The 27,967-nt window shown below is 48.5% G+C and overlaps 1 protein-coding gene across 3 annotated transcripts in view; it reads left to right on the top strand.

Annotated features, from left to right (window-relative positions):
- The first annotated feature begins 1,144 nt into the window (after positions 1 to 1,144).
- The window catches only part of GPSM1 (G protein signaling modulator 1), an 83,047-nt gene continuing 56,224 nt past the window's right edge, over positions 1,145 to 27,967 (top strand). Inside the window, exon 1 of one of the 3 annotated variants that reach the window (XM_056351090.1) lies at positions 1,145 to 1,301. In XM_056351090.1, coding sequence (XP_056207065.1) covers positions 1,243 to 1,301 — 59 coding nt within the window. In that variant the 5' untranslated portion in view covers positions 1,145 to 1,242. Of the gene's footprint in view, positions 1,302 to 1,947; positions 2,008 to 23,813; positions 24,694 to 27,967 lie in introns of those variants that run through there. The other 2 variants (XM_056351091.1, XM_056351092.1) reach the window with 2 other exon arrangements.

Here is a 27,967-nt window from a genome sequence, read left to right as displayed (position 1 = left end):
GGCTGGTTGCAGAGGGGTTCCTTTCTTTTTGGGGTGGTATGGTTCATACCCAGGGCACCATTGCATCTCCCTGGGCGAGGAGGCAGCTCTCAGCACTATGGTTTCAGCATTCTCTGCTGAGGTTTATCTACAGAATTGAGACTACTCCTAAGCTAAGACACGGATACAGGTTTGTTTATGGGCTTTTGTTTTGAATTTAAATGCCCAATCAATTAGCTCTTGGGAAAGAGGCTTTTGTGGTTTGCTAGGGGGATGTTATGGATGATGGTTTTTTTCCTGAGCAGGATCTCTGCTTGCTCAAGAGGGGCTTTTGTGCAGGTTCCCAGGGTAAAACAGCCCAGTAAGGGCATGGCTCTGGGTTCCCTCTGACCCCAGGGTCCTCATGTCTGCAGAGCAAGTTACTAGAACCCACTGAAAGCCACCATTTATACCTGCCCTTCTTTGGAGTGTACTGTGATGATCATGATGTGTAACTTGGTGTTGCTGGGTAAGTGGCACTAACGTACAGAGAGGAAGGGAAACACCCCCGTTCCTGGTAGATTCCTCACTACCAAAGGCAGCAGCCAGACCTTGCTTTGTGGCGAAGTCTGCTTCTGGCATAGCCCACCCCCGACTCATAGAAGGCAGGCACAGCTGTGCCAGGTCCTGCTCCCTGCTGCTCCAGGTGTAGACACCAACTTTCGAGGACAAAAGGGCTTAGGCTAAGGGGAACTGGAGGCTTCTTATCACGGAATGAAGTGGCGAGGTATGGTGGGGGTGAGCCATCGGTAATGCTGTGCCATCCCCCTTTTCCCGGACCGTGCAGGTGTGGTGCCCGCACCTCGCTGGGCGAGCAGGGGGCTGGGGCGGCTCAGCGCGGCTGCCCGGGGGTGAGTGCCGAGGCCCCGCGGTGGGATGTTAAACGGAGGGGGGAGCGGGGACAGGCGTGACCTCCCGAGGCTGCCGCGCCGCTGCCCCGCGCCTTGTGCCGGGGGGCCGGGTGGGCGCAGCCCCGCAGCGGAGGGTCCCGCCCGGCCCCGCTGCCCCCGGAGCCGCGGCCCCGGGGCGGGCGGCGGCGCCGGGCGGAGGAGGAGGAAGGGCCGCTGCCCGCCGCGGGGCTGACATCAGCCGGAGGAGGGGCCTGCCCGCGAGTTTCTTTGCTCGGCGCATCACTTCCCGCCGCTGCCATACTCCGCTGCCCGGTGCCGGGCTGCAGCCGCGCCTGCCTCCGCCGCGGCGGGCGGTTCGGCGGGGCCGGCGCCCATGGCGTGCCCGCCCGGTGCCGACAGCCCGGGCTCCGCCGCCCGCCGGCTCTACTCGAGGTGAGCGGGGCCGGGCGCTCGGCCGCGGGGGACCCGGAGCCGCCCGCTGGCCCCGGAGCTGCGCTCGCCGCCGTGGGCAGCGCGCCCTGCAGCGCCCGGGCCCCTCGGCGGGGGGAGCGGGGCGGGGGGCGGCGGCGGCTTCCCGGAGCGGGAGCGCGTCCGCGGGGGGCGAGGAGCTGTTGCGCGCCCGGGGACCCGGCGGGAGCGGAGCGCGAGGAGATGGAGGGCAGGGAGGTGAGGGTCGCTACGTGGGGCAGCTCCGGCTTCCTCTGCGGGCGCCGAGGTTGCCGCGGGGCAAGCTGTGGCTTTCCTTGGCGCTAGCCCGGGGCGAGCGGCTGCCCCTGCCGAGGAGGCTGATGCCGGAGCCTGGTCTGCGCTGGGCATTTCCATGGGAGGCTCCTGATCGCACTGCAGAGACTTTTAAGTCTCAGCTTGAAAACTGGGCGCTACAGAAATTCACACAAGGCTGGCAAAAAATAGCTTCAGGCTGTCTGTCGTTCGTTAAAATAGCCCATCTCGCCCATTCTTTCCACTTAGACCAAAAATAAAAAAGTCTAAACGGGAGTCAATGCGAGGCCTTACAGCATTGCTTAGAGCGTCGGTGTTTATGCTGTTTACCCTCACGGTGGTTTTATTTCTCCTCTAGCAGTCAGAAGCGGAGATAATGCAGTATCTGGACTAGAGGGTGAAACAAAAAAACCCCGAAGTACGTGCAATATAGTAGCTTTTCATCAATTCTCTTTGCATGCTTTGTAATAATTAGCATGGCAGCGAGTGGGTTGTCTGGTTTTATGTGTATTGGTTCATTAGGACAGCAGGTGTTTCTTGTTTTGGTTGAGAAAATGAAAAGAGAATCCAGAGTTACAACCATTGGTCTGCCTACCTGGTGGAGCTGCAGAAAAACACTGGCTTTTCATCAGACTGGATTTTTTTTTTTCTTTCTTTTTCTTTTGTTTTTCTTGAAAACTTTTTGGGGAATAGGCTTTGGCCCTTTTTGGGAAGGAAATCCTGGTGGTTGGCTGCGTACCACTAACATGTGCCTGTTCAGCGTGGTCCACACTGCTACCACCTGTTAGCGATGAGAGAAGAGAAATGGGAAGCACCTCTCCTGTGGCTTGGTCAGGGTGGCTCTGGCAGGGTGTGTGGTGTTAAAACTGTCTTCAGGCTTGCACTGCAGGCCTTCAAAGTACATGTTGCTGCAACCTCTCTGTCTACTGCACTGCTAATGGAGCTGTAACTTAAGAGGTTTTTCCTTAACTTCACTGTATCATAGTGTAGAAGCTTCTAGCTTGAAGTAAATGACTCTGAAGTCCAGCTGGTAGGCATACCTGCGGTGATGGGTGGAACCTTGGGGGACTGTTCAGGTGGTAAAGCCAGAATGACTGATGTCAAAGTTTTAGTGATTTTTTTTTTTTTTTTTTTTTTTTGCCTGGGAGCAGTAATTCAGGTGTAAGAACTGCAGAAGGTGCCTGTGCAGACAGGCACTCCTGCTTATCTGGGGGATGGTGGAAGGTGTATTCCTTCTAGGAAGAGGGATGGGGTGGAAGGAAGCATGCCACAAAGAGATGAAAGCATTCATTTTACTACGTCCCTTGGTATTTCCCTAAATTCAGCCCCTCCTAAACAAAGGCATCTGTTTTGTTGTGCTCACAGCAGACAATCTGTATGCTGACTCAGCCAAACTCTTCTATTTACAGCGACCAAAGTTGGGAGCATCTCTGCTATAGCAGTAATACTCCATATGCAATTTTGCAGAAGAGGTCCTGTGTAGCACTTTGTCTGTTCTAGCTAACTTTTCTGATGCCATTTAATTAATTCCTGTTGCTACTGTGGAACTGATAGTCTTGAGGAAGACTTGGTGGAAGTACAGGGCTTTGGAAGAAGTTGAGCAGGGCTGGCATGTCTGTGGTGGCCAGCTCCTGGTATTGGATGTAGAATCTTTGGTGGGGCTTGTTGGAAATGTTGAACTCTGTGATCATGCTTCACAAACTTGAGCTGAGCAAGTATTATGAGCCTGAGTTAATGCTTTATTTTCCATGGGGTTTTGATCTGGTACTAATTTAAGTGTATCCAGTTCAGCAGCATGTAACCTCTGAGGACTTCTGTCAGACAGAATCTGGGCTGCAGGAGCGGTGAAATACCTGCTTGCAGCAGGTTCTCTGCTCTTTGCTGCTGCCACAGATAGTCTCACTACCTGACCTTGTGCTGCCTACCTGACCTTGAATGCATAGGAAGCACCAAACCCATCAAATGATGCCCCTGGACCATGGCTCCTGAGAGTGTCAAGGTCATGTTAGGGACCAGTGTCCAGAGACCTGCACTGGATTTGACCCATTGTTTTTAAAAGGTCACTCTGGAGATTTTAGAGTCTGGGAATGAGGCATGGGCATGTTCTAGGGAAACCACTGCTGTCCTGCAGTGACATCACTGAGACATTATTGATCCCACACAGAAAGAACATTAAATAATGCTGCAATTGGAGCAGAAATGTATAAAACTGGAATGAAAACTCAGATAAGTGTGCTTTGTTCCTTCCTTCTGGGTGTCCCTTTCCCTTCCCCTTGTTCTGCATTCTCTTGCAGTGCTATGTATTTTCAATAGAGCTGTTGGCTTTTGTAATGTTTACTAGCTTTCCTTGATTGTGTCATAAACAGTCTCCATCTCGCTCATTAACATCAGTACAGGGGGTACCTGACCTGAATGCGCGTTGGGCAATTAGAGTGCTCTGTGAGCACCACGGATCTTTCTAGAGATAGCAACTTTCTCCTGTTCTGGTGGGAAAACTGAGATGGAAGAATCATTGGCCTTCTGACATGGAAGGCAGTAAGAGAGGCTATAACTCGGGGTGGTGGTGAAGGCAGGATAAACTGGTGTTTGCAAAGCTCATTGGGAAGGAAGTCCACTGTTGGGGTGGGCCTCCCTCTGGAATGGTTCCTGTTCATCTTGCGCGTATCCAAGGGGTCACGATGCTATGAAATATTACGATAGTTTTCCTGCTGCTAGTACTTGTAAACTTTCAAAAATTTGTAAATCTGGACTTCATATAACACTAAAAGCACTGTTGCCATTTGTTCATTCAAAAGGAAAAGAAAAAAGTTATATATTGCTTGCTTTTAAGATACATTTATTCTCTTTCTGGTATTCATTAGCATCTGCCTCAGAGGTGAGAACTGGTACCACCAGCCATGCCAGTTTTGGTGTTCATTTGGAATTTCACTGAATACTCAAGTGAGTAAGCCTTCTGGTGATACTCCTGGCTCTGTGTTAACCTGGGCTGGATCTGAGCAGCAGTGTGGTGACAAAGAGCGCTCTGCCTCGTTGCAAATCCTCTGAGCCTGAAGGTTGGAGAGCTGTTGGCTCACAGGAGGTTGGCAGAGGAAGATGGTGATGGGCTTGCTCTATGGTACTGGGAAGGGGCTCAGGTGAAGGATTCCCTTTGCACTTGCTAAAGATACAGCTGAACTACTGCGGTAGCAGCTATTGCAGACCCTGGCAATAGCTGAGGCGGTGGCGGAGTTCAGGAGAGAGAATACACCTCACCTGAGCAGCCAGGTGAATGCTTGGCTGCTGGGGAGCCTGGCCACTGCTGCCACACTCGAAGTAGCCCAGAGGCCACTCTGCAGTTGGTCTGGCTGTGCAGGTATCCGAGCCAGCAGCGCTTCGCCTGGCACTGAGCAGCCGGGCTGAGTGGGTGGCACTGTGAGTGAGGCACTCGCAGGTCTGGCTGGGGCACTGATGCCTGGGGTAGCTCGTGGCAGGTAGGATGGATGAGAAGTAACTACTTGTAAGTCTTTGCACTTGGAGTTGGTGCAGTTGACATCTGTTGTGTAACCAGGACCTATGCAGAAAATACAATGTTGACATGATTTTAAACTGTTTGAGCTTGCAGGATACTTTTACATGCTGTCTGTGTTTGACTTCCTGGCAGACTTCCCCTGTCTCCCTATTCTGATGTTCCAAATTGTCACAGCCGTCCTCTTGTCTCCAGGTAAGGATTTTCCTGCTGGAAATGAGTGTTGTGCATGCTGTGACTGAAAGTAGTCTGTCCTGGGTGGGCAGGTTTGCGAAGGGGGGGCTAGTTTGGCATCACAGTGAAAATGTGGTGTTCTCCACTGCCAGAAAGCTGGGAATGTGGAAATGACCCTTTTTTTCTATTTCTTTACTCCATAGATCTAACTTGAAATCGCTTATTACATTTGAGAATGCTGTCTTAGAAGTTTCTAAAAGATTACAATTTTTCTTTTGTAGGCCTGTGCAGTCAGTCTCCATTAGTCAGAAGGATGGGAAAAACGGGACAAGCATTTCTAAATAGCTGTGCTGCATAATAGGCGGCCTGAGCAAAAATTATATGATAGCTTAGCGTGCAGTGTTGGTTTTGTTGACATCTGTTTTGGGACATGTTGAACAACTCACTCGTAGTTTCAGCATTTGCGAGTAATGTGGTCATCCCAATGCGGAGCCAAGCAGAACATTTAGTCTCCACCACAGCAGGGAGAGGGACCCTTGCTGGCCAGACCTTGACTGGGAATCAGTGTCTGGCTTTGTTGCCAGTTTCCCCAGGACCTTGGGCATCACTTTTGATTCTTCTGTGTTTCTCCTTGTGGGATGTGGGGAGAGAAGCTCTCTTTCCCTTCTCCCTTTGGTCTGATGTTAATTGGGTTGGGGATGTGCCTTGTACCTGTGCAGTGCCTAGCACAGCATGATCTTCATCTTACTTCTGACCTCTAGGTGCTGCTGCAATACAAACAATTGTTGTCTTCAGGGCATTAATTTGACTTGTATGAGCACGTGTGAATCAAGTTGAGATGATACACAGCTCTTCCTGTGTACTGACTTGCACTTCACTCACTCAAGTCATGCCAGGCCTCCTGCTTGTTGTGCCTTATGCTCCTGGGTTGAGAGCTGTCCATCTGGATTCATTATCCCAAAATACTTCGCATTGTAGAAGGCATTTGTGCCAAGCAGACTAGAAAGAGAACTTTGTGCGTTGGCCACATGCTTGTGGGTTATGCCGTGTTTGCTACTGTGTCAGCTGAAGTCAAAGAAGCTTATGTGACTCGTGTGTATGGCCCAAGGGCACCCCTTGAAGCTAGCTCCCTGCAAAAGGTACGGTTAATGCTCTGTTTGGTCACCCCGGGGCCTAGCTGAGCAGAGGAGTGAGTCTGGAAGTGAGGCAGCCTTTAGCCCTTCCTGGCTGGGATGTTGTCCGTGGAGCATGAGCGAGCCGCGCTATCTGGTGCTCCATCACTAGCTACTGAGGTGCCTTCTCCTAGCTGTTCCATTAGTCATTAAATGCATCTCTCCTGGGAAAGTATCTGAAAGAGCTCGTGGCTAACAAGGGAGAAAGGACACTGTCTGGAAAGGGTTCCTATAATCAGGAGATTGGGGGGGTGGGGGCGGGTGGTGGTGTGTGGCTGCTGGGGCAGTCTGAAGGGCAGAGAATGTCCTTGGGGTCTGTGGTTGGTAACAAGGACCTCTTGCCACTGGGTTGTGGTTGGATCATGGTGACCAGGTGTTGCAGGTTAGTTGCCTCCATGGGTAATGGGTCCCGTTCTGGATCCAGATCTTATCGGAGCTTTGGCTGGTGTCTGCAGCATGACTTCTATATGCCACGTGAAAATCTTGTGTGTAATTAACTTCTGTTTTCCTGGTGGATCTGCTGCCTTTTATTTTCAAAGTCAAGGGAGCAGTGCCTATTACACCAAAGGATGAAAACTCCTTATTAAGGCTGAGAAATTGATTTGTCACAGAAGAGTGATTTTAAAATTCCTTTGTGGTCATTTCTCTCTTCAGTCAAATGCAGCGGAACCGTGACTGCTCTGGTGACGATAGCAGAGACTTGAGAGGTGATGGGAGACTAGAAATACCTGGGCAAAGGAGACGGGAGCAGGCTGCATAGCTCAGTTGGCATTCCCCTCCTCCCGCTCAGTAGTGAGTGTTTCCCAGACATTGGATTTATTCCTGATCCATTACGTAAACAACAGGGGAAAGCCTTACCTTGGTGTGCGCCTTGAGGATGAGCAAAATCACAGCCAGCAGCAGGAAGGCTTAGAATTAGATATGTTGGTAAAAGGCTGGAACATCTGTTTCTTTCCCCACTACTCGAGGTCTGCAGATTTGTAGCAAAATATCTGCAGTATGCTGTGCAGTTAGGAAGGGATTTTTTTAATGGACTATGGCTAATAGAATTATGTTTTTTAAATGAAGTTCATCAGGATGGAAGATCTGTCTGGATTCAAACCAATAGAGTGTGTGTGTATGTTCCCATTAGAGCAAGAAGAGGTCTCCAGCCCTGAAGGATGGACTGCCCTGAGGGGTGACATCCCCCTCCTCCTTCCCTGAGCCAAGCTGGCTGCTGTGCTTGGGACATTGCTGGTGCTTTCAGCTGGAGGTGCACTTGAAGCTTGAGCAAGGACAGAGGAAAGCCAGTGGGGAGGTGGCGGTCCTGGGGCAGGGCAGACCTTCCCTTGCAGCTCTGCAGGACCACCCTGCTGCCACCTACCCAGCCCTCCTCATTCTGTCCTGAGGTGGATCTGGGGTGACCCTGGCTTGTGTCCTGGGTCCCCTGCTCAGCTGGTGACTTCCTGGCTTGTCCTATGTTTCCTGCAGCCATGCTGCTTTCACATGTCCCCAGGGCACAACTTTGTTACTGCACCATAATCACACGCAGTTTGCGCTTTCCCTACAGCAAATACTGGTATGTCTTAAGCTTCATCTCCCCATACTCTGGTGTTCCAGCCCTACTTTCTACTCTGTGCTGTCTTGTCGCCTCTCTAACAGATCAGGCTTTCTGTCAGCAGAGAATATAAACTATATTTTTTTGTGCTGCTGTGGTTGCTTTTTTGCTGTCTTGTATTTTTGCATTTTAGGTGATGTCCAGAGTTGCATTCAGCCTTGCTTGAAGAACAGGCTTGAACTGTCAGGTCTTATGCTGCAAGAAGCCACGAGCAGCAAGTTTCTTCATGTGGAGGGATGCATCTTATTTAACCCTTGATACCTCTCTGCTTTAAGAGCAATTTTATCTCCAAATTGCTGCTCAAGTATACCTAGTTTCCTCCGCTTCCAGTCCTGCCCTGTGTATCACTTTGATCAGCCAGCCCAGCTTCCAGAATTCAAAACCATTCCCCTGTTATAAAAAAAGATGCCAACCAAAGCCATGAAACAAAAATTCCTTCTGCCTTTGGGCAGGCAGACTACATAGCCTGACCACAAAGTGGGGCTGTTGAATTCTGGGCCTGGGCTATTTATATTGTCAGTGGGAAAGCTTTCCATTGACTGAGCTGCTCCCTTCCGAAAGATACTTTCAATTAAATGTTATTTGACAGATCTGACTTCCTAACTGGCTTAATTTAACTGGTACAAATGGAATTTTTTATTTTTTCCCCCATTGAAAGCTGAAGAAAATAGAAATAATCTTGATGGAAGGCTACTTGCATTCAGAGTCACATCTATCTGTTGTTAAATGTAGTAAGCCAATAGAATGTAAAACCGTGAAACAAAATCCACAACCAGAAAGGTAATGGTCCTGCCAGTGCTTGGTGAGGAGAAGGGGAAAGGGGACGCCAGCTGCCCCTGGCTCGGAGCACAGCAGCACTCTAAACAATGCCCAGTGACGTTATGCAACTACCTAGGGAAGGAAGTGAAAATTTATCATTATAGTGCAGTTTCAAGGGCAATATTAAATGAGTAATTTGCGGCACAACCCCCTGTACTTAACTAACTTCTTCTGGGATAAAATGACAGGGCTGGTAAGGGCGATAGCAGTGGCCTCCACCAGGAGTGGAGAAAATGCAGGCTCTTTTTTAGAACTTAATCTGAGGCACTGGTGATCCTTCAAAGTGGGCAGCCAAACCAGCGTAATGGCGTGATGCTGCAAGTGTATGACTGGTCCCTGTCCCAGTGAAGCCTGGGAAAGGGGGAGCAGGCATGTGCTGAAGCATCTCATTGATATCTGATTGTTCTTCCTTATTTCAGGGGAAGTAATAAAAAGACCCCTTTGCAAGGCCTTAGACATTGGAGCAACCATGCAAACTCTGAATGAATTACTTGGAAGGCAGTGCTACACTCTGATCGCTACCTTTGGGCTAGAAATAAATACCTTAAAAATCTTTTGCTATTGCCAGTTTTCTTTCAGCAAGAAGATTTTGCCCAAGGATGTCCAGATTGGATGGAGCTTTGAGCAGCCTGGCATAGTGAAAGGTGTCCCTGCCCATGGCAGAGGGGTTGGACCTAGATGGTCTTGAAAGTCCCTTCCAACCCAAACCATTCTATGATGACAGGCACCAGAACAACATGCCTTTCCTTTCTGACTCTTTGAGGTTAGAAATGATGTAGCTGAAGAAGCTTCATCTTCTGCTGTAAGTCAGTAGCTCTGTGCAGCTGTTAAACCTGAAGGAAGAATATTGGATTGTCTAGTGTCCCCTCATGCTTGTGTGTTACACTTTGCATTTACACCCTTTGGAGCAGTCAGAGGGGCTTTTCTCTGTGAGTTTGGTGCTAATGCATCTTTTCTTCAGATGCTGCAGGAGAAAGATTAAGAAAATGGATTTAAAATGGGGAAAAGACCTATGTTGTTAGTATAACATAACTTAGTGTAGAAGCCATTTCATGTTGAGCCCTGGCTCCACCTGAGAGCAGATGTTTTGTCTTGGAAGCAGCTTTTAAAAAATGTATGAATAAAACTTAGTGCTGTCAGTTGATATATGCAGTTTGCTCTCTGAGCTGCAGAAAATGATGGCTGTTATGCTCCTGGGAAGCAGCTTTGAACATGCACTGCATGATCGGGCTCCTTTCCTGCCCTGGGGACCCAGCTCCATTTCCCTCCCACGCTCTGGCTGCCGGGGAGCAGACTGACATGGCTTGTGCGAAAGCAAAGCGCTGCCCCTCTAAGCCCCTTTCTGGATGCTCTGTAGAGCTTGCTGTGGGCCGGGGTCTGGCTGCTGATCCATCGTAAGACCTGGGGCAAGTTACTCGATTTGCAGCCTTGCTCGTGCTTGCCTGCCCCGTCAAGCCAGTGGAGGAATGACTTTTGCTGTGGGATTGCAGCAGGCTTAGTGTGGGGAGACCAGCTTTGCCGTGGGGCTTGCAAGTGTTGTGGCAACACACGTAATTTATAGTTGTGTTGAGTTCCTGAGGGGATGGCCCAGCCCACTGCTGGGACAGGCAAATGGGGGGTGTGTGTGGTGGAGTTTCTCTGTGCCTTGATTTTAAAAAGCCGCACAGCTGTGTGGATTTGCAGGTAGAGTGGCGGGGTTTGCTGTACCAAATGGCTTTGCCAGGTTGTGCGTTTCCATGACTTTCTTGATGCTCCTGTGATTTTGCAGACCGCTGAGCTATATGTGCTCTTTAGTGGCTATCACGGCAGGTGCCTTTTCTGTGTGCCCTGTGCGGGGGCTTGGCTGGCGGTGCCTCCATGGGCACTTTGGTGTAAATTGCTACAATTTCACACACTCTGGCTTGGAGCCGCTTGAGTGCAAATTAGCTGTGGAGCAAGCTTCTCCAGTGATCCACGCTGCAGGCTTGAGGTTGTTTTTGTGTGCTCAATCTGTGGAGTATCCATTCATGCCTGAGGAGAGCTAGAAAGGGCTGATTAATATTAATCTCTCTGGAGCTATTTGTTAATTACTGTTGTTCATGGTTTGTATTATGGTACTGCCTAGTGTCCCGTGCTGCTGCGCTAGACTGAGTGGATCCTGGAAAGGTTATATCCGTTCCAGGGTTTTCAAGTGCTTGGTAAACATCAGTATTTTATTGCAGCCTTTCTGGGAAATATTGTTCCTGTTTTCAAGGGTGAAAAATTGTATAGTCTTCAGGATGAAAGAGGATAATGGTGGCAAAGCTGGGAGCTGAATGTCCTGACTCCCACTCCTTCCTTTCAGCACTTCCTTACCCATGTCACAGTGAGGTTAATTGTGAATTGAAGAGGAGACCTTGGCTTCGTCTTTTACTGAACCAACACAGCAGCGCTGCACGATACTACAATGGCTCTGCTGTTCTGCTTAATATGGGAGGGAGCAAAAGGTTGTTTAGAAGGAAGTTAGCAGCTGGTGAATTAGATATTAGGCTCTGCCCGTTCACAAAGTGTTCCTTGCAAATGTGGTAGGAACACTGCAAACCACAGGCCCCAGGGGGGAGGAAGAGGGCAGCCTGGGTGGCCGTGGGGTCTGGGTACCATGAAGAACCCAACACCAGGTACTGGCTTGAAGAAAGAACAGCCTTGAGTTGTTGGAGTGCTCAGGCACTTGTGACTCTATGTAGTTATCTGTCTCCTAGGCTTTGGGAAGAGAGCAGTTAATGTAAAAAGGAAGAGAAGGATGAGGAGAAAAATTGTTCCTTAGCAGAAAATTGCCTGTAAGTTAAATCACTTAAGAACTGAGTAGAGTTCCTGGATGGCCTGCCTTGAGAGGTGGTTGTCTTTGGGGTGTGGTGAAAGATGGAGAGAGAAAAACACATCTCTATTGTTAACAGTTAGGCAGGAAGCTTTATGGGGTGCTCAGTGGCTGCTGGTGCTTTGAGGAGGGTCCTGTTGTTGCTGTGCTCCAGCTATGCTCTTGTGAAGTTATCATACCACAGCTGAATCTGCATCAGAAATCAACCCCTTTTTTAGCAACTGTCTGTGGAGATTTGTATTGAGAAAATGGCACTATGGATTGTATCTTGCTGCAAAACACAGAGGCCATCAGATCTGACTTGTTTACTGGCCAAGCTTTCTGCAGCATGAAAGCAGATGTATAAACCACCAGTGACTAAACAAATGAAAATGCCTAGTATCATGAGCAATGTGTGTTTCTCTTTCCTTTCTGACAAATAAGCCCTTCTGATTTAAGTGAGGAGTAGCTTGCTTGGGAAACCCATTGGCCAGCATCTCATGGTGAGCGAACAGGGACTTGCATACATAAATGCAGATGAATGTCCTGGAATTGTGAGACTCCACATGTGCCTCAAGGCATTTCCTGGCCTCTGAGTTCAGCCGAGTGTCTGAGCTCCTACATGGGTCTAAATAATATAAAAACATATGAGTTCACCACAATGTTCCCAGAATTCTAAAGCTGCAGCCCTTGGCCAGCATTTGTATCAATTGCTTCCATCAGGGCTATAATCCAAGAACCTGCAAGCATGAACTAGTTGATTGACTGAAGTCTGTGGTTTGGCGCTTTCCTGGGTGAAGCGACTGGAGAAGGGGAGGCTGTCATGGTATTTGCATTCATCCCTTTCATGTGTACTGCTGGCAGTGGAAACAGTAAAAGCGTGCAAGCAAATACCACAGGCTCTGTGAGGACATTGTATTTGACAGGGAGCTTTGACAACCTGTTCAGGTGTCTAAGGAGTTAATAATGAAATGGCTGAAAAAGCTCACTTTTTCCTCTGCTGTTCTGGAAGAAAATGAAAACTCACTCTGCAATGTCTACATTTCTTTCAATAAAGCTATTCTTTGGCATCAGTGTTTTTGGCAGAAAGTTGTCATCAGTCATGCCACTGAGTGCCCATTTTGCAGAAAGTTGTGTTGAGAGATCAGCAGCAGAAAAAGAAAGCCTGTGAAAGCTGCATGGGTGTCTGAGACGCTGGCCTCTGACAGAGGTGTCCTGCTGTGCCATATGTCTGCAGGAAGGAGTGCCAGGGCCACATGCTGTGACTGTCCTGCCCTGTGGCTGCTCAGCACATCAGCTCACCAGCGAGTGGCTGGACCAGTCCTTGCCACAGCATCCAGGATTCTCCCTGTCCCTATTTTAAAACCAAATAGGCAGTGACACAAGGGTGAGGAGTGAGCAGGGAAAACTGTTGTGTGCCTGCCCTGCCCTTGGTTCTCCCTGATGAATGAAATGACATTCTGTTGTGGTGGGAATCTCTCTGTGAAGGATCTGGTGTGAGGGTCTGAGCAGTGTGACTTCAGGGAGTCCTTTTGGCTTTGCTGAGGCAGGCTCAGACGTCCGCTGGGCTCGGTGAAGCTCCAAGCCCATGTGCAGAGGTTAGAGCTCACCTGCCCAGGGCCAGGGTGGCTGTGCTAACAGCAGCCTTAGGAAGGGAAGGAAGGAGATGCTTTGCAGACCTGGCTCCAAATGAGAACTGAGTCATTTGTCAAGGCTGACAGCTCGTGCTCAGAGCTGGCTGCCTGAGGCTAACATGGCACGCAGACAGGCGACGTAAAAAATATATCTATATGCACACACAGAGGAGAGAAAAGTAACAGCTCAAAACACGTGACTGGAATTAAAATTAAAAGAATTCCCAATTAAAACCATGGTGTTGGAGGATGTAACTGCTCCTGAAAGGCTTATAGAGGCTGTTTGTACAGCACAAGTGCAGCCTCTCCATAATGCCCTGGATTAAAACAGGCAGGCTTCTCCAGCACACAAAATCTGTGTAGAAGCAGTGTCATTCCTGCATGTCAGCAGCTTCCCCAGCCCACTGCCTTCACAGGTTAAGGTAAGGAGCTATCTTTTCACCTGTCGCATCCTCCGTGTCGCTGCCGCTTGCGCTCCTGAAGTGCGTTTCTCCATGCAGGCTGCTGTTGTGCCTTATCTTTCTTTCGCTGCTAGATGACAATGTCTTTATGCAGGAGCAGAGACTTTTTTCTTCTTCTGAAGACATGCATTATTCAGTAGTCAGGATAAATGAACTCCCTGGATTTGGGCACGTGTGTTAAGTCTGATGCTATATCCTCCCTTTCACCAGTGCAAGGGATGAAGGGAGCAGTGAATTATTTCAGTGCTACAGAGCAGCCTGTGTTCTGTGTAAAGCCATTGCGATACCTGTGAGGTTGCAAGGAGCTAACCTAAACCTGAAATAGGCCTGTGGAGCAGTCTCTGCTAACCATTCCTGCTCATTCTGTCTCCTTAACTCTCTGTTTCCATCACACGGGTAATATATAATATAACGTTAAACTCTTGGCTTCGTTCTTTGTATGTGCACAGTAACAAATACTTGCCACGCCAAGGGGTACCGTGCAGCAACAGGGAAGGTCAGGGTGAGAAAGAAATATGAAGGATGGGGGGGAGGAATCAGAAGTTAAAGCCATGAAAGACATGGCCTTAGGAAGCTTCGTTTGGGAAGGATTTCCCCTTTCCAAAGGGTATTGGGCTCTGCCTCTAAGCCAGCACGTGTGGCTGGTTGCCACTGTGCACAGCGAAGGCAGAACATCCCCGTAGGCTGAGGATCTGCTCCTGCTTGCAGCTGGACTAGAAGCCTCCCCTGGTGTCCTAGGGATGGGGGAGTGTCTGCTGTGGCGTAACAGTAGCGTTTTGTCAAGACTGGGGAGAGAAGTAATGAGGTTTATAGAGGGTCTAGGTAGGATATTTTGCTGGAGTTGAATGTGCTACAGGCCTTTACCCCACTTTGTGAGGAAAGTGGAGGGTTTTTGGCATATAAAAGCTTAATAATCTAATGCTTCATCCTTTTGTTCCCCTTACCAAAGGCTCAATTCCAAGAAACATATGAAAGAGCATGATTTTATTTTTTTTTATTTGTAGTAAGTTTTGCAGTTCACTTAAGAAACAATTCATTATATAAACTAAGTCATGATTTTGTGATAGGAATGAGAAAATTATTAGGGAGAGTAGTGTTCTTGCTGTATCCAGGAGGACTTTCCAAGAAATGTGATGTTTATCTAAATTCCTCCTGTGGAAGAACAGGACCAAACCCTATTTCACACATGTAAAGACATACCATGCTTTGATCTACGTGGCAAACTCATATAGTGATATATGCTTGCCTGCTAATTGAATAATAAACACGTAATTGAATCACACTAATATCACAGTGTTGGAGCAAAACCTGATGTGGTGCTGTGTCAGGGAGGCGCGGGCACTTGATTCATACAGACGTTCCACGCAGCGGTGCCAAGTGTTTCCAGGGTAGATGTTATCCATGGAGCTATACTAGGACAGAAGTGCTAAAAACTTGGGAAAATGCGGTGGAGGACTAAGCCACGCGATCCGAAGAAGAAGTGAAACCAGCTTGCAAGATGCTGGAGCTCCAGGGTTCCTCGCAGAGGCAGCAGACACCCACCACAGACTGTGCAGCGCAGTGCTAGACGGTGGGGTCTGTTCTCCTCGGATTAGCAAAGCAGAGCATGATTCTCACCTCCCATACGGACTGTGTTGCGGTGAGGTGATGGCCTGGCCTTCTGGGAATCCTGCCACACCCTGATGTAGGGGCTTGCAGATGACTCTGGATGGCATGTACAAATTTTTCTGTAATGCCGTGAAGAACCCAAAAGCACTTTTGCTGTTGCTCTGCTGGGCGTGGGCTTGCACAGAGGAGCTGTAGAAACTGTGTCTAGAGATGCTGGCTGCAGGGGACCCCTTGCTGATATCTGGGCTTTTGGGGAGCCTCTGCTTCCTGGTTTTTCAGACAGGTGTGGAATATTATCTTTACAAAATCCAGAGGGATGCCCTGTGGCGGTGCAACAGCCACAGAGATTGGCAGTGTCCCACGCCTGAGCTCTCTCACTGTTTGCCAAGGCAGCCTTTTAAATGCACGAGTGTGTCTGGGCTGATTTCCGACTTTTAGCACCCCTGAAATCTTCTGGGAGAGCACGACAATGCTTTTAACAGCCCTCAGAGCGTGAGACAGCTGCAGGAAAACAATGTCGAATCGGTGCAATCTGCTCTGCAACAGCTTTGCCAAAGAAAATCTGTCCTAGTGTCTGGCATCGCTTCCAGCGCAGCCGCAAGCTCTGCCCACCCGCCTTCTGTGACCTGAGAGAACCACCTTTGGGGCTTTCTGGTTTGGGCACAGAGGGCTGTCATCACCAAGGCACTGTCACACACTCTCACTGCTGTGCTCTGGCTTGATGTCACCCTCTTCACTGGCTTTACCAAGTGGCTGAAAAAAGGAGTTGTTTGGCTTCACTGGACTTGATCGCTTGGTTTCTGCTAACTAAGCTTTTCGGCGAGTTCTGCAGAAGGTAAGAGGGCCAGGTTCGCACTGTTTCTGTCGCTGAGGTCATATCCAAACCCCTTTCAAGTGTGAGTGTTGGTGCTAGAGGGTTGCAGAGCATCTTGAGCAGTTTCTTGGTGAGTTGTGATTGTTCAGCATCTCCCTGGCTCAAAGCCTGCATGGCCTAGGATCAGGGTGTGTGATTCCAGATAGATCCCAAAGGCCTCTCTCTCTTGGACTAAAATACTTGGCTTGGGGCTGAAGGGAAGCGGATGAGACAGGAAGGGAACAGAACCAAATGGGCTGTAGGTTGCTGAGGAGCCAGTGGAAAAACTGTGGTGCGAACTTTGCCGTCGTTGCCTTTTACCCTGCATGGTGACAGCAGTCCACGTGCAGTGCACTGAGCATGGGTCAGTGGTTTGCGTGGGTGTGTGGGTAAGGAAGAGGCAGCATGTGGGGGGCGTGCGCAGCCGCCGACTGCTGGTGCTGGGCAGATGCTGGGGAGGGTTGGGATGTGGAGGGGGCATGGGCAAGGGGCTGGGTGCCTGGGACAGGCAGCGGTGGGTTCCTTTGTCTGGTGGGGCTTAGCCATTAGACAGTCCCTGGTGTTGCCGGGACTTGGCAGCATCTTTTCAATATGCAGTTGTTTTCCTGCTGCGAGTCTGTGCTCCAAGGCAGGAGCAATTGGCAGGTTGAGAGAGGAAGGAGAAGTGGGGGCTGTAGTTGGAGGGATTTCCAGGCAGCTTTAACTGAGAAAAGACTTGGGCCTGTGGCCTCCGCGTTTCTGGGAAAACAAGACTTGCTTTCACTTGGCTTCGGAAAAGCAGCCTGGGTGTGCAGGAAGGGAAGTCTCAGGAGGCCCCTCAGCCTGTGCAGTTCCACAGCACAACTGGAACAATTGTGCCGGGCTACACTTGTGGAGCTGAGCTTGACCCTGCTGGCAGCTGGAGGGGTGGCAGGAGTTGGGGGAGGCTGTGACACCTTGCAGTCAAAGCTGTCTCATAGCTTGAGTCCTGAGCTGCATGCTTGCTTTGTCCAACCTGAGCTGGCATCATTGTGCTGTAGCTCCGTTAGGGTCCATGAGGACTTGTCCCTGGCTCTGATGAAGAAGACAGGAGGGGCCAAAGTGTCCCCTCTCCTCTCCCCTCCCAAGAGAGCAGTGGTGCTGGGGTCCAGGCTGGCCCCATGGGGGCTGGCTGCTGAGTGCTGCTGTGTGTCTGTGGGAGGCAGGTGTCAGGCCGTTGTAGAGAAGAGGTGTCTTGAGTCTGGACATCTCTCATTTACAGTGCTTCTCAATTTGGAAAGATAATCCCCCAAACCAGTATCCAGCCATTTTCAGTAACAATTTTAGCATGAATGAACCCCTGTATATTGGGGGGTAATGAAAGTTGAATAGCATAAATAAAATGGGTAATAAATAAATCAGCTGTTTTCATTGTATAGCTGTTGATAAGCTATTTGCTTTTCTAATGTCTATCATTATACTTTAAATAATGTATACATTGTAACTCACTGTATTTTGTAGCAGGAGCAGTATACTGATTTAAATCACAGCATATATTTTAGTCGAGAGGATGTGTTGACCTAATTGCCGAAGTAACGTTATAATGAAAAGCCATTCAGACTGCATGTCCTCTCTTGCCCTCTGGTTTCTGGAAGTAACTGAAGGAAACAGCACTTCACTTCTGGTGAAATCATCCCAGGAGTGTTGTTTCATTGCAGTGTGATGGATTAATTTCATTGAAGGCACTAGCACCGTACAAGAAAGCAAAATGCTCTTGGAAAACTCGGGAAGTTTCCCTCATTGTGCTGAGTTCATTTCAAGCATCCTCAGTGACAAAATAAGAATGCATAAAAATCCATCCTGTTGGAGGTGCTGGCTGGATTGGTACTCTGTATGGCAGATTCCAGATGTTAGAGCTGTTACCTTTGTGGTCTGCAGGTGAGAGGGGAGAGACAAATAAGTGACAGCATAGATCGAGCATCCTCCTTTGTGCCTCCTAGGAAGGAAAGAGCATCCTCAGATCGGAGCATCATTAGTTCACGAGCATTTGTCAGGCTAGTGCTGCTGGCCTCCACACTTATTTTCCTTTAGCTCAAACAGCGAGTGGTGGTGGGGTTTATATGCTGCTGCTGAGCCAGGCGAAGTGATTATGTTCCAGGCTACTTGGAAGGTTTCATTCTCACACTTCTTGAAAGTGAGTTCTCCTGCACAGTCCCGCTTCAGAGCCATCTTAATCAGTTCCTATGTTTGGTGGGTTTATTATTAGTATTTGGGAGTCGGAACATGTTTTAATGAATTAATTTTCAAATTGGTGCATCCTTAATGATAATTTCCTTAGACTCTGGAAAGTATTTGCATCTTATAATTTAAGTGCTCTGAAACTGGGCATCAAGTGAGATCAGGATGAGATGAAATTCACATTTGCACCTTAATCCCACCTGAGCGTTCTCAAATGTTGCAGGGTAATTACATCCCGTCATGATCCTTTGGTATCTGAGTAGTTTTGGAGCATAAAGGCTTAAGTTTGTGCTCATTGCTTTTTAGAGGTTTCACTGCTCAGATGACACATAAAAATTTCATTGTGTTCTCTGTTCTTGCTATGGGTTAAGCTGTATTTGTGGGAAGGATTTGGAGCATGGATTCAAGATAATTATTACCAGTGTATAATTTATTGAGAGCCTAATCCTTCCAGGTGTAGAGCAGGTTTCTGGAGGTTGTGAGTATCTTAAGCTCCTGGAATTGAGGACATCTCTTTGGGCAGGGTAAGCTCTTCAGTGATTGTTTGGCATTATGTTAAGCTGATGGCACGAGCTGTGTGAGCACCCTTGCCTGGGTGGAAAATGCTGCACCTCATCCCTAACAGAGCAGCTCTAGTCTGAGTGGTTCACTTGGTGCTTGGAAAGAAGGACCTGGCAGAGGTGCTGGGAGCCAGGGCTCCTGGATTCCCTTCCATTCTCTACAGTTGATTCACAGCGAGGCATAACTTGTCCACAGTGTCTTAGCTTCCTTTTTGCAAAATGGGGTAATAGCTACCCTCGTATCTTTGCAAAATATTTTGTGGTCCTTAGGTTGAAAAGTTTCTACACATACCAGTTCAGCATCATAAGTTTCTTTGCAAAATGCTACTAAACCAGCAAATAACTCCTGTTTGCCTTTAGTTCTCGCTGTCCCGATGGATCAGAGCCACAGAGGTAGTCAATCTGCATCGCCTTTGGTCACATGGAGGGTTGTGTGCAGCCACAGGGTAGTTGTATAAGCAGGAGAGTGCTGGATGACTTTTGCTTTCAAGCAGGCAGTGGGGAGTTTGAATTTGAATTTCTGACAATGACACAGCTTGTTGGAACCATTATGAATTGAAATGGGGTCTTATTCAGCTCTGCTAATAAGAGGGTAAATGCAACTAAATACAGCTGTCTTCCTCACTGTCATTTGGTATTTATTAGCAAATATGCGGTGGAATTGAATCCCTTGTAAGTACTCTGCAGCTAATGGTGGATAGCAATTAACTGAAATGACTACTGTTGAGCACTGATGCTACCATCAGTGCGTGGAAGAGGAAATCTGGAGCCAGCACACGGAGCCAGCACGCAGACCCAGCAGTTTCCAGAACTCCCTGTAGTTTTCCCCTTTGGATTCTCTGTTTCATGCCCTTATCAAAAAAAAACTGCAGTGAAAATCGCTTCATCTTGGTACTCCCTGGAGCTCCAGCTTGAACAAACACTTCTCAAGCAGCAGTGTGTGTGTGCGTGTGTATATATATGTGTGTGTGTGTATATATATAATCTTAGCATTTTAAGTTTGGGGGTCACTGGAAGGACTCACTGCAATACTGTTGCCAGTGAAGCAACTGTGTGGAGTAGAAAACTTCTCCCCTCCAGGTGTGTTGGTGCCTCTGCAGCACTTCGCATGCCTCAGGCGACGTGAAGGAAACTGGACCAGATGCTTGGAAAGAATTCAGAACCTGGGTGCAGCGTTTATTGTTTCATCGTTGGCCTTTCCTCTCCAAACAAAACGAGAGGGTTTGTTTTCTTCCCCTTACTAATAAGGTGACATGTAGGTCACAGTGCCCCAGAAGTTCTGCCCTCCATTGAGTGGAGGGAAACCAGCTTCTGCGTGCGAGTTTCAAACCACCAAAAGTAGTTTGAGTCAGGCTAATTTCACGTATATCTTGATTTGTTTGTCACCCTTCCCTGCCAGCCTGTGTTTGATATGGTGCCTTGTGAGGAAACTGCTTGTCAGGAGGGGATTAGTGCTTGGGTTGTGCCGTGAGTGGGAAGCAAGGGGTTGTGCTGCAGGGAGAGCTGTTGGCAGGGTGGAGAGGCATTGCTGGCCATGTTGCACAAGAATTGGTCTTAGAAGTGAGCTAGTTGAGTATTTTCATCAGTGCCCTCCATGCAAAACAGAGCAGGTTGCTAACGAGCATGTTGATGTTAAGGAGATATGAGCAGTACAGAGGAGGATGAGTCTTGAATAGGAGGAACTGAATGATTGATAGGTCTGGTGTCATGGCAATGTGATGATCTTTAATGGTATGGAGTTGCAAGCACGTGCACTTAGGAGCTAGTAATATTTTTTTCTCAGAGGTGGGAGCTCATCATTTGGGAGCAAGTGAGAGGCAGCTGTGCATGTGCTGTGATATGATGATGTGAGCCCCAGCTCATTTTGAGGAAAGTTGCTTGATGAGGAGTGAGGATGTTGCCTGGGGCAGAGTGGCCAGAGAGCAACTGCCTGAAACATGTTGTGAGTGTCCCAGGCAGAGAGCAGCAGTCTAGTCTGGCAGCTTGCAGTGCTGGCCCAAGGCTAAACAGGTATAAATTCACCACAAATCAATCTGGGCTGTGCGTCAGGAGGATCTGGGATAGCTTTCCTCATGTAGGGAAGCCCATGAAAATGGTCAGACTCTGTGAAGCACAGCATGGGCTTTCACACTGGTGAAGTTCATTGAGCTTGTTCCTGTGGGATGTGAGCTCCCTCCGTCATGTCCCTGTGCATGGTTCCTCTCCACCCTGGGCACTCGGAGCAGCTCCTACCTGGCTGTGTTACCTGCTGGTTTGGAGTCAGCAGGACGGTGCTTTCTGTGTCCCGGAGCTGTGCTAAGGCTGGGAAAGGAAATTATTAAAGGTGAGTACTTCCCAGCTTGATGACTTTCTTTAAGGATGTGCTGCCAGTTAATTATTTAAATGCATATTTAGTTAGTTAAACCAGTGAACACACTGAAAAGCACCTGATAAATGTGGTCCTTTTTTGATTGGGGAAAAATGTTTAATTAGCCCTGTCATCAGTGCTCTGAAGTTACATTTATTTTTTGTATAAAATTCAATTAGTTTGCAAGTAAGATGCTAAAATCAACAGTAGGTTTTACTGTTGTTGGTGTTCCTGGTGAGGTTTTTTTTCTGTCTTACCTTGTGTCTAAAAGTTTGGGCTTTTTACTCCTGACTTCAGAACTACGGCAGCTCTGGCTGGGAATGGGTTTTCCAATCACCCCCACTAATATGAATCAAATACCTTTTTAATTTCTTTTCCCCCTTCAAACGCAGTTTCACCTTGCAGGTAGCAGAGCTTCTCTTGCCCTGTGAGATTTAAAATATTTAAGGCAGCAGACAACTGCCTCCTAGCTCTGTCTTGTGGCTTGATGGATTTGTTGTCAGCAGGGTAAGTGCTGTGAGCAAGACAGTCCAGACAAGGCAGCCCTGGATTTGTAAAAGGGAGGGCTGGGGTGGGACACATCTAATTTCTGGACACTGTGGTCTCCTCTCCACCTGCCTGGAGCGGCCATGGGGCTGAGGTGCAGACCTGAGAGCTGGGATTTCACTGTGTTCTGCTCTGGCTTCTGCGGCTGTTATCTCTTGGGCTGTAGGGAGCTGCGGCAGCCCTGAGCTTGGGGTCAGTGCATAGCCCTTGATCTGCAAAACAGCTTGTGGCTAAAGGCAGTCTGTACTGTTGTTTTCCAGCCCAGCTGGGGCAGGACAAGTGTGATGTTGTCCATGCAGTGTTATTTTCTTGGAATATTTGGCAAGGGAGACGCAAGATTTGGGGGAGAGCAGGGTGATGTGTAGTGTTCCCCCTCTGGGGACCTGTATCATCACACAAGTCCTAATTATAGTGCTGTTTTGATAACAGTCGTAATGATCATTGTTGACGGCACTGATAACACCTTGTGCTGGTTGCATTGTTTCTTACTTGGCAGTGTTCTCAGCATCCCCAGTGCTCCCAGGACCCTCCCTGCCTTCTCCATATTGCTGTGTTGCTTGAAAACATTTGATATGTAAGAGTCCTTGTGTTTTGCCTGTGCACCTTTTGTAAAGGAACATTTTCACTCTAATTGTTTCAGCTGGCTTGCCAGCCAGCCAAAAGGCAATGACACATCATCATTAGCTGCTATCTGACAGGGATGAATGACCCTGGGAAATCTTGTTGTTAAAGGCAATATCTGCTCTTCCTGCTCTTCACTGCTCTTTCTGCCTTCAGAACAGCTATTCTTTGAAGAAGAAGTTAAGGAGGAGGGAGAGAGGCCCTGCCCTCTGTTGTATTGGAAAAAAGAATTCCTCATCCCTGTCACCGCATGCTGGAAGGTCACCTTATTCTTCCTCCTATGAGTGTCAGAAGCATCATCCATTCCTGGGTTTGAAATTCACAACTGTCACATTGATGGGGGCCAAGTGATCTGCCAGCGTTATGCCACTCATTCATTCCTCTGGCAGAATGCTGTGCAGATTGCCTAATTCATTTGTGGCCAAACGTTGGGTTTATATTTGGCCTCTTACTGCTTTTAAAGAAATTGTTCTTTTTGTTGTTGTTTCTTAAGTGCATATATTGCCCTTTTTGAAGTATGTTTCACCAGAGGATCTTAAAGTGCTCTGGGAGCCACCTCCATTGCCATTGTACAGATGTGTATGTAAGCAGAGGTGAGGAGGAGCTGAAGGACTTGCTTAGTGCTCTAGTTGGGAGCTGATGCTGGGACTCGTTGCTGTACGCACCAGCACTGTTCTGATTTCTAGGTTACAACTGGTGCCTTCAAAACTTGGTTCATTATCTGGCCAGGCTTGACATAGTCTGTCATCTCCATGCATTCAGACGAAGACGGCTTGCTGTACATGGTGTAGTCTTTGTTTTGGTCTAGGACCTGATCAGGGGAGGTTTTTGGACCTTCCTGGCTGCTTGTGGTGGGCCTGGAATCCGGGATGTGACTTCTGTGACTCCTTGGAAATCCTGCCTATCTGGAGGAACATGCAAATCTCTGAGTGCTTTGTGCTGATTCAGGCAAGGCTTACGAACAAGGACTGCTTCAAGTGAGCTTCTGCCCCCTCCCTATGTCTTTGTTCCAGCCCACAGTCAGGGATGCACTGTGCTGTTAGCTAGAAGGTTGAGCAAGGTGGGAGAATGGCATTAACGAGCCCCAGCGCCTTAGCTGTAGAAAAGCAGCTCATGTTCTGCAGTGTCTGTCTTCTGAACCACACCATATGGCCGAGTCCAGCACCTTCAGTTTGTCAGCAGTGATTTGCTGGCTTAGGAGGGCCTGAATCTTCTTTTCTGGTATTATGACGTGAATAGCAGGTGCTTGCCAAGGTGGTACAGGCCCAGGCATGTTGCCTGCGTGTCAGCAGAGGAGAAACTTAATACCTGGGGGCTCTGCCTTTCCGGGTGATGGTTTGGAGCCCATTTAAATGGGCAGGGATGCGCTCTATGGGATCCCCTTTCTCCTGCTTTTTCCCAGTCTGAGAACTGCTCAGATCGTTTCTGGAACTTCCAAAGCCTTCTGGGTGGCTGATGGATGAGGTGTCTTTGGAGCCTGTCAGACTAATGAGTGGTTCTGCCCAAAGGTGACCCCTTTTTTGGAGGAACCCTGAGCTCCTTACCTGACAAGGACAGGTTTGTAGCAGCAGCAGTTCTTCTGCTCTTGCAACAAAGAGGCACCGACAGGAATAGCTGATGCAACCACAGAGGCAAAGTGCTGTGGGAAGAGACCGATTCAGAAAGGAGGAAGCTGCTTGCCTTTGACCATCTGTGGGATGTTCTAGGGCCCTTTGTCTTTGGGCAGCGCTAAAAATACGAGTGAACCAAGATGCTGTTTTGTTCCTGGGTTTCAGCTCTGAACTCACCTGTCTGCTCCCTGAAACCAACAGTGGGTGAAGGACATGGTATTTCTTAGAGGAAAGAAGACTTTCTTTAGGTCTCTGGAAACAAAAGCAATGCTCCTTTCCCCTTCCCTTTCAAGAGCACCATACGGAGAAAAAAAAAGAAGTGTCCCAAATAACACAGTTTTGAGATTTCAGTAACTGAATGGTGATGCTGCCCATGCAGATGGAGTGAGAACTGGAGAGCAGTGCATGTTGTACGGACATGAAGATGCCATCAGCACCTTCAAAACCCCCAGTTCCTGCATATGAACTTAACAGAGAGACCTCTCTGCAAAATGGTTCCAAGTAGACCTCAGGCCCGCTGCTCCCTTCTGCCGGTGGGCTTGGAGCTCTGGTTTTATGTTCAGACAATGCGCAACCTGCAGAAGAGAAGGTAGGGGAGGTCTCGGGCATGTGCTGTGGGAGGAACTGGGGCTGTGATGAGTCTGTTGTTGTTGACTGTTTTACCTTTGCCAGTCTGTCAAGGCTGTTCAAGTTGGCTCACTTGAACAGCAGATTCCCATCTTCTACCAGAATTGCCCTTCTGTGTTTTTCTTATGGACAGTTGAGCTGTGGCCTTTGGAAGCTGCTGTATGTGGAGTGTTTGTGTGCTGGAGTTTGTTCATTGACCTTTAGTTGGTTCCTCTGCCCTTGGCGTCGTGTTTGAGTGCTTTTAAGGCTGCAGTGACTGAACTGCATGCAAAGTTGCTTCCCAAAACTAGCTCTGTCCGGGGGATCCTGGAGGGTGTGGGAAGGGCAGGTGGGTTTTAGAAGTGGGTTGTGTTTCTATTAATAATTGTTATCCTTGACTCTTGTCCTTTTAAGTGGCAACAAAAGCTTGGCAGAGTGCGATGCAGAGAAAAAGCCTTCACTCCCTTCCCCTCGTTTGCTTAGGTCCCAAACTGAACAGTGATGTTAATTAGATAAGTCAGATACTCTGCAAAACAGCCTGTTCAAGGACAAACAGATTTTAATTAAAGGCTGTGTGCACTGGAAGGTCATGTCACTGCATTGTGCCTGAACAGTTACTATGGGAACACCAGGAAAGCACCCAGAAAGTGTGAGTGTGTGTGTGACTACGAGAACACAGGTCTTGAGGTGCAAATTTCACTTCTGGTTATGTTTCCACTGGCAAATATGGTCTGAGTGAGATGCCACCCTTGGGAGTGTGTAGTTGGGTTTTGTTGCTGTAGGGTTTTCCGTGTTGCGGGGGTGGGAACCCTTGCTTCAAGCTATTCAAATCACACAAGTTTGGTCTGAGCCAGACTACAACGCTGTGAATTAGGGCAACTGATTTCCAGCTCAGTTTCTAGTCTGTTTATAGTTGGTGAACTCAGTTTCTTAAAGAGAACCTGGATATTGGGAAGAGTTTTGTTTGTGTTGAAACTTGAAGTGACATTATTTTGAGGTTTGCCTCGGTCTTTGCAGTCTTCTAACTGGAATCCAACATGAATTCTTGTGATAGTGGCTCATTCCTGCATTTCAAGCCCTCTCAAGGTTCATCTCTGCTAAGCTGCCTGAATTTAATCTTGCTGACTTGAGTATAAGGTGTTCTTGTCTGTCTTCAGTCCCAAGCCTTCTTTCAACTGTTTGGGATGTATCAGCAGACTTGTCAATAGCCTGATGCTAGATAACCACTCTAGTGATCTACAGACCATGAATGTGCCTTGGGACTGATGGAGGTTTGGTATGATCCCCAAATGGGTCCCTCTAATGCAACGTGCAGTAGCAAAAGCTCATTCTTACTAATTTTCATGTGGTCTAGCAAGAGGATCCATAGAGAGAATTTAAATATTTTCAGTATTAACACTTACTATTTTTTCCCCCCTATCAAATAAGTTGAGGCAGGGACTGATGCTGCATTGGCACCGTAAGCAGCCTTCTTGCACAAGTAAAATAGCCACTGAAATGTGGGCTTTGCAGTGAGCTTGAAATCTAGTATTTGTGTGGGAGTTTGAAAGCTCAAATGAGCTGCTTCACAATCCTGTTCTCCCTCTTGTTACTTGGTGGTTTTGGGAACAAATGAACCATGAGACAGGAAGGATCACAAGTGTGTTTGAAGGGAGAGTCTGAAACCAGGTCTTTTGCTCTTTGGTGGTGGTTTTTTTTTCCTGTTTGGACAGCCCTTGTGGGTTGTCCTGCTTTGGAAGATACCGTTGGGCTGCCAAACGTTGGGTGTTTGGAGCCATATGGAGCCGACTCAGCAGGGAGATTGCCAGGCAAATAGGGCTGGATTTTGGAGAGTTTATGCACCGCTTATAGAGGAACTGGCTTTGTTTCCTGACAGCTGAGAAAACGCCATTCTGCCTGTTTGTAGGGAAAATAGATCAGGATTGGTATTTTGTACGTGTGTCTCCCCGTGCCCCTCCGCAGCAGTGGGAGGCAAGTGCTGGGTGCAGGCGTGGGCAGAAGGTACTGGAGCAGGAGGAACTGTGCCCTGAAGTCAGTGTGGTGGGAGCATGGGTGCAGGGCGGCGGGTTGTGCCCTCAGGGAGAGAAGGCAGAGCAGCACAGTGCCCCGGCTTGGCCAGCACACCTCAGCCTGGGTCTGCAGAGACCCTGGCCCTTGGGTTGTAAGGGTGGCTTTGGGGGAAGCATGTTCAGGGCTCAGCGGGAGGCTGCTACAGGAGATGTCAGCTGGGTGGGTGCTGTCACAGCAATGATGAGCAAGTTGTTCTTTTGGTCTTGGTGCTACAATCAAACTTCCTGCAAGTGCTCTTTGCCTGAAAACAGACTAGAAACTGGCTTTGAACATTTATTGTCTTTTGTCTGACCCTTGCTTTTCTGACTCTGGACAAGTGAGCTATGTTTTTTTCTGCGCAGATGTCTACCTTTGACCTAGTTAGTTTTGACTTTTAAAAATACATTGAGCAGAAATGAAAAAGCCGAAGAGAAGCATCTGACTAGAGGAGCAGGAACATGCAGTGTCTGTCCACCTCACGAAGCGGCTGACTTTGCAGCAGGCAAGATGTTTCCAAATGTAAGCTTTCAAACGCGTGCTCTGTCCCTTCTGAGAACTCTGGATACACACAGCCTGACAGGGATGGCTGTACTTTAGCAAGGATTTGGCGGAGCACTCAAAGGAGTAAGTTTCCTTTCTCTTGAAGCAGTACCACTGGTCTTGCTCCTCTCTGCTGGCTCCCGGAGTGCTCTCACTGACAGCATAGCGTGTGCCATTGCCAAAGGTGTCAAGAAATGCAAGGGAGGAGAGCTAGCCTGGAGGCTAATGTGCAGAGCGCCTGTGGAAAAAGTGACAGTGGGGGAGTTAATGAAAAGCAGACACCAAGCACTGGAAGCTGCACAGCCAAGAATTTCTGCACAGTCCAGGGCTTTCTCCGATACGCAATGAAGATGTGTTACAATTTGGCTACCCTCTCTGTTACCCCAAGGAGAGGAGTGCAGGCATGAATAGTCTGGGTAGGTGGCTTCTGTGATGTGCACCACCTGGAAGAAAAACACAAGCCATGTTAATCTTGTGGTATAAGTGTGCATCTTGAGAGCCAGGAGCCCCGAGTTTCTTGTTCAGATTCCTACTGGGAACCCAGGGGTGCCTTTGGCCACTTGCAGATGCGGTCTGTACATCTGGATGCTCCTGTGTCTCATGCCTAGGAGGCTGGTTTCCTGGAGGGGCTGAGTGCCCACCATGTGTACTGGAAGCTGGTGTCCACA

Source organism: Falco biarmicus, chromosome 9 (assembly GCF_023638135.1).
Source record: "Falco biarmicus isolate bFalBia1 chromosome 9, bFalBia1.pri, whole genome shotgun sequence".
Lineage (NCBI taxonomy): Eukaryota > Metazoa > Chordata > Aves > Falconiformes > Falconidae > Falco > Falco biarmicus.
The sequence above is the reverse complement of the archived record's forward strand: the minus strand, read 5'-3'. Positions and strand labels throughout refer to the sequence as shown.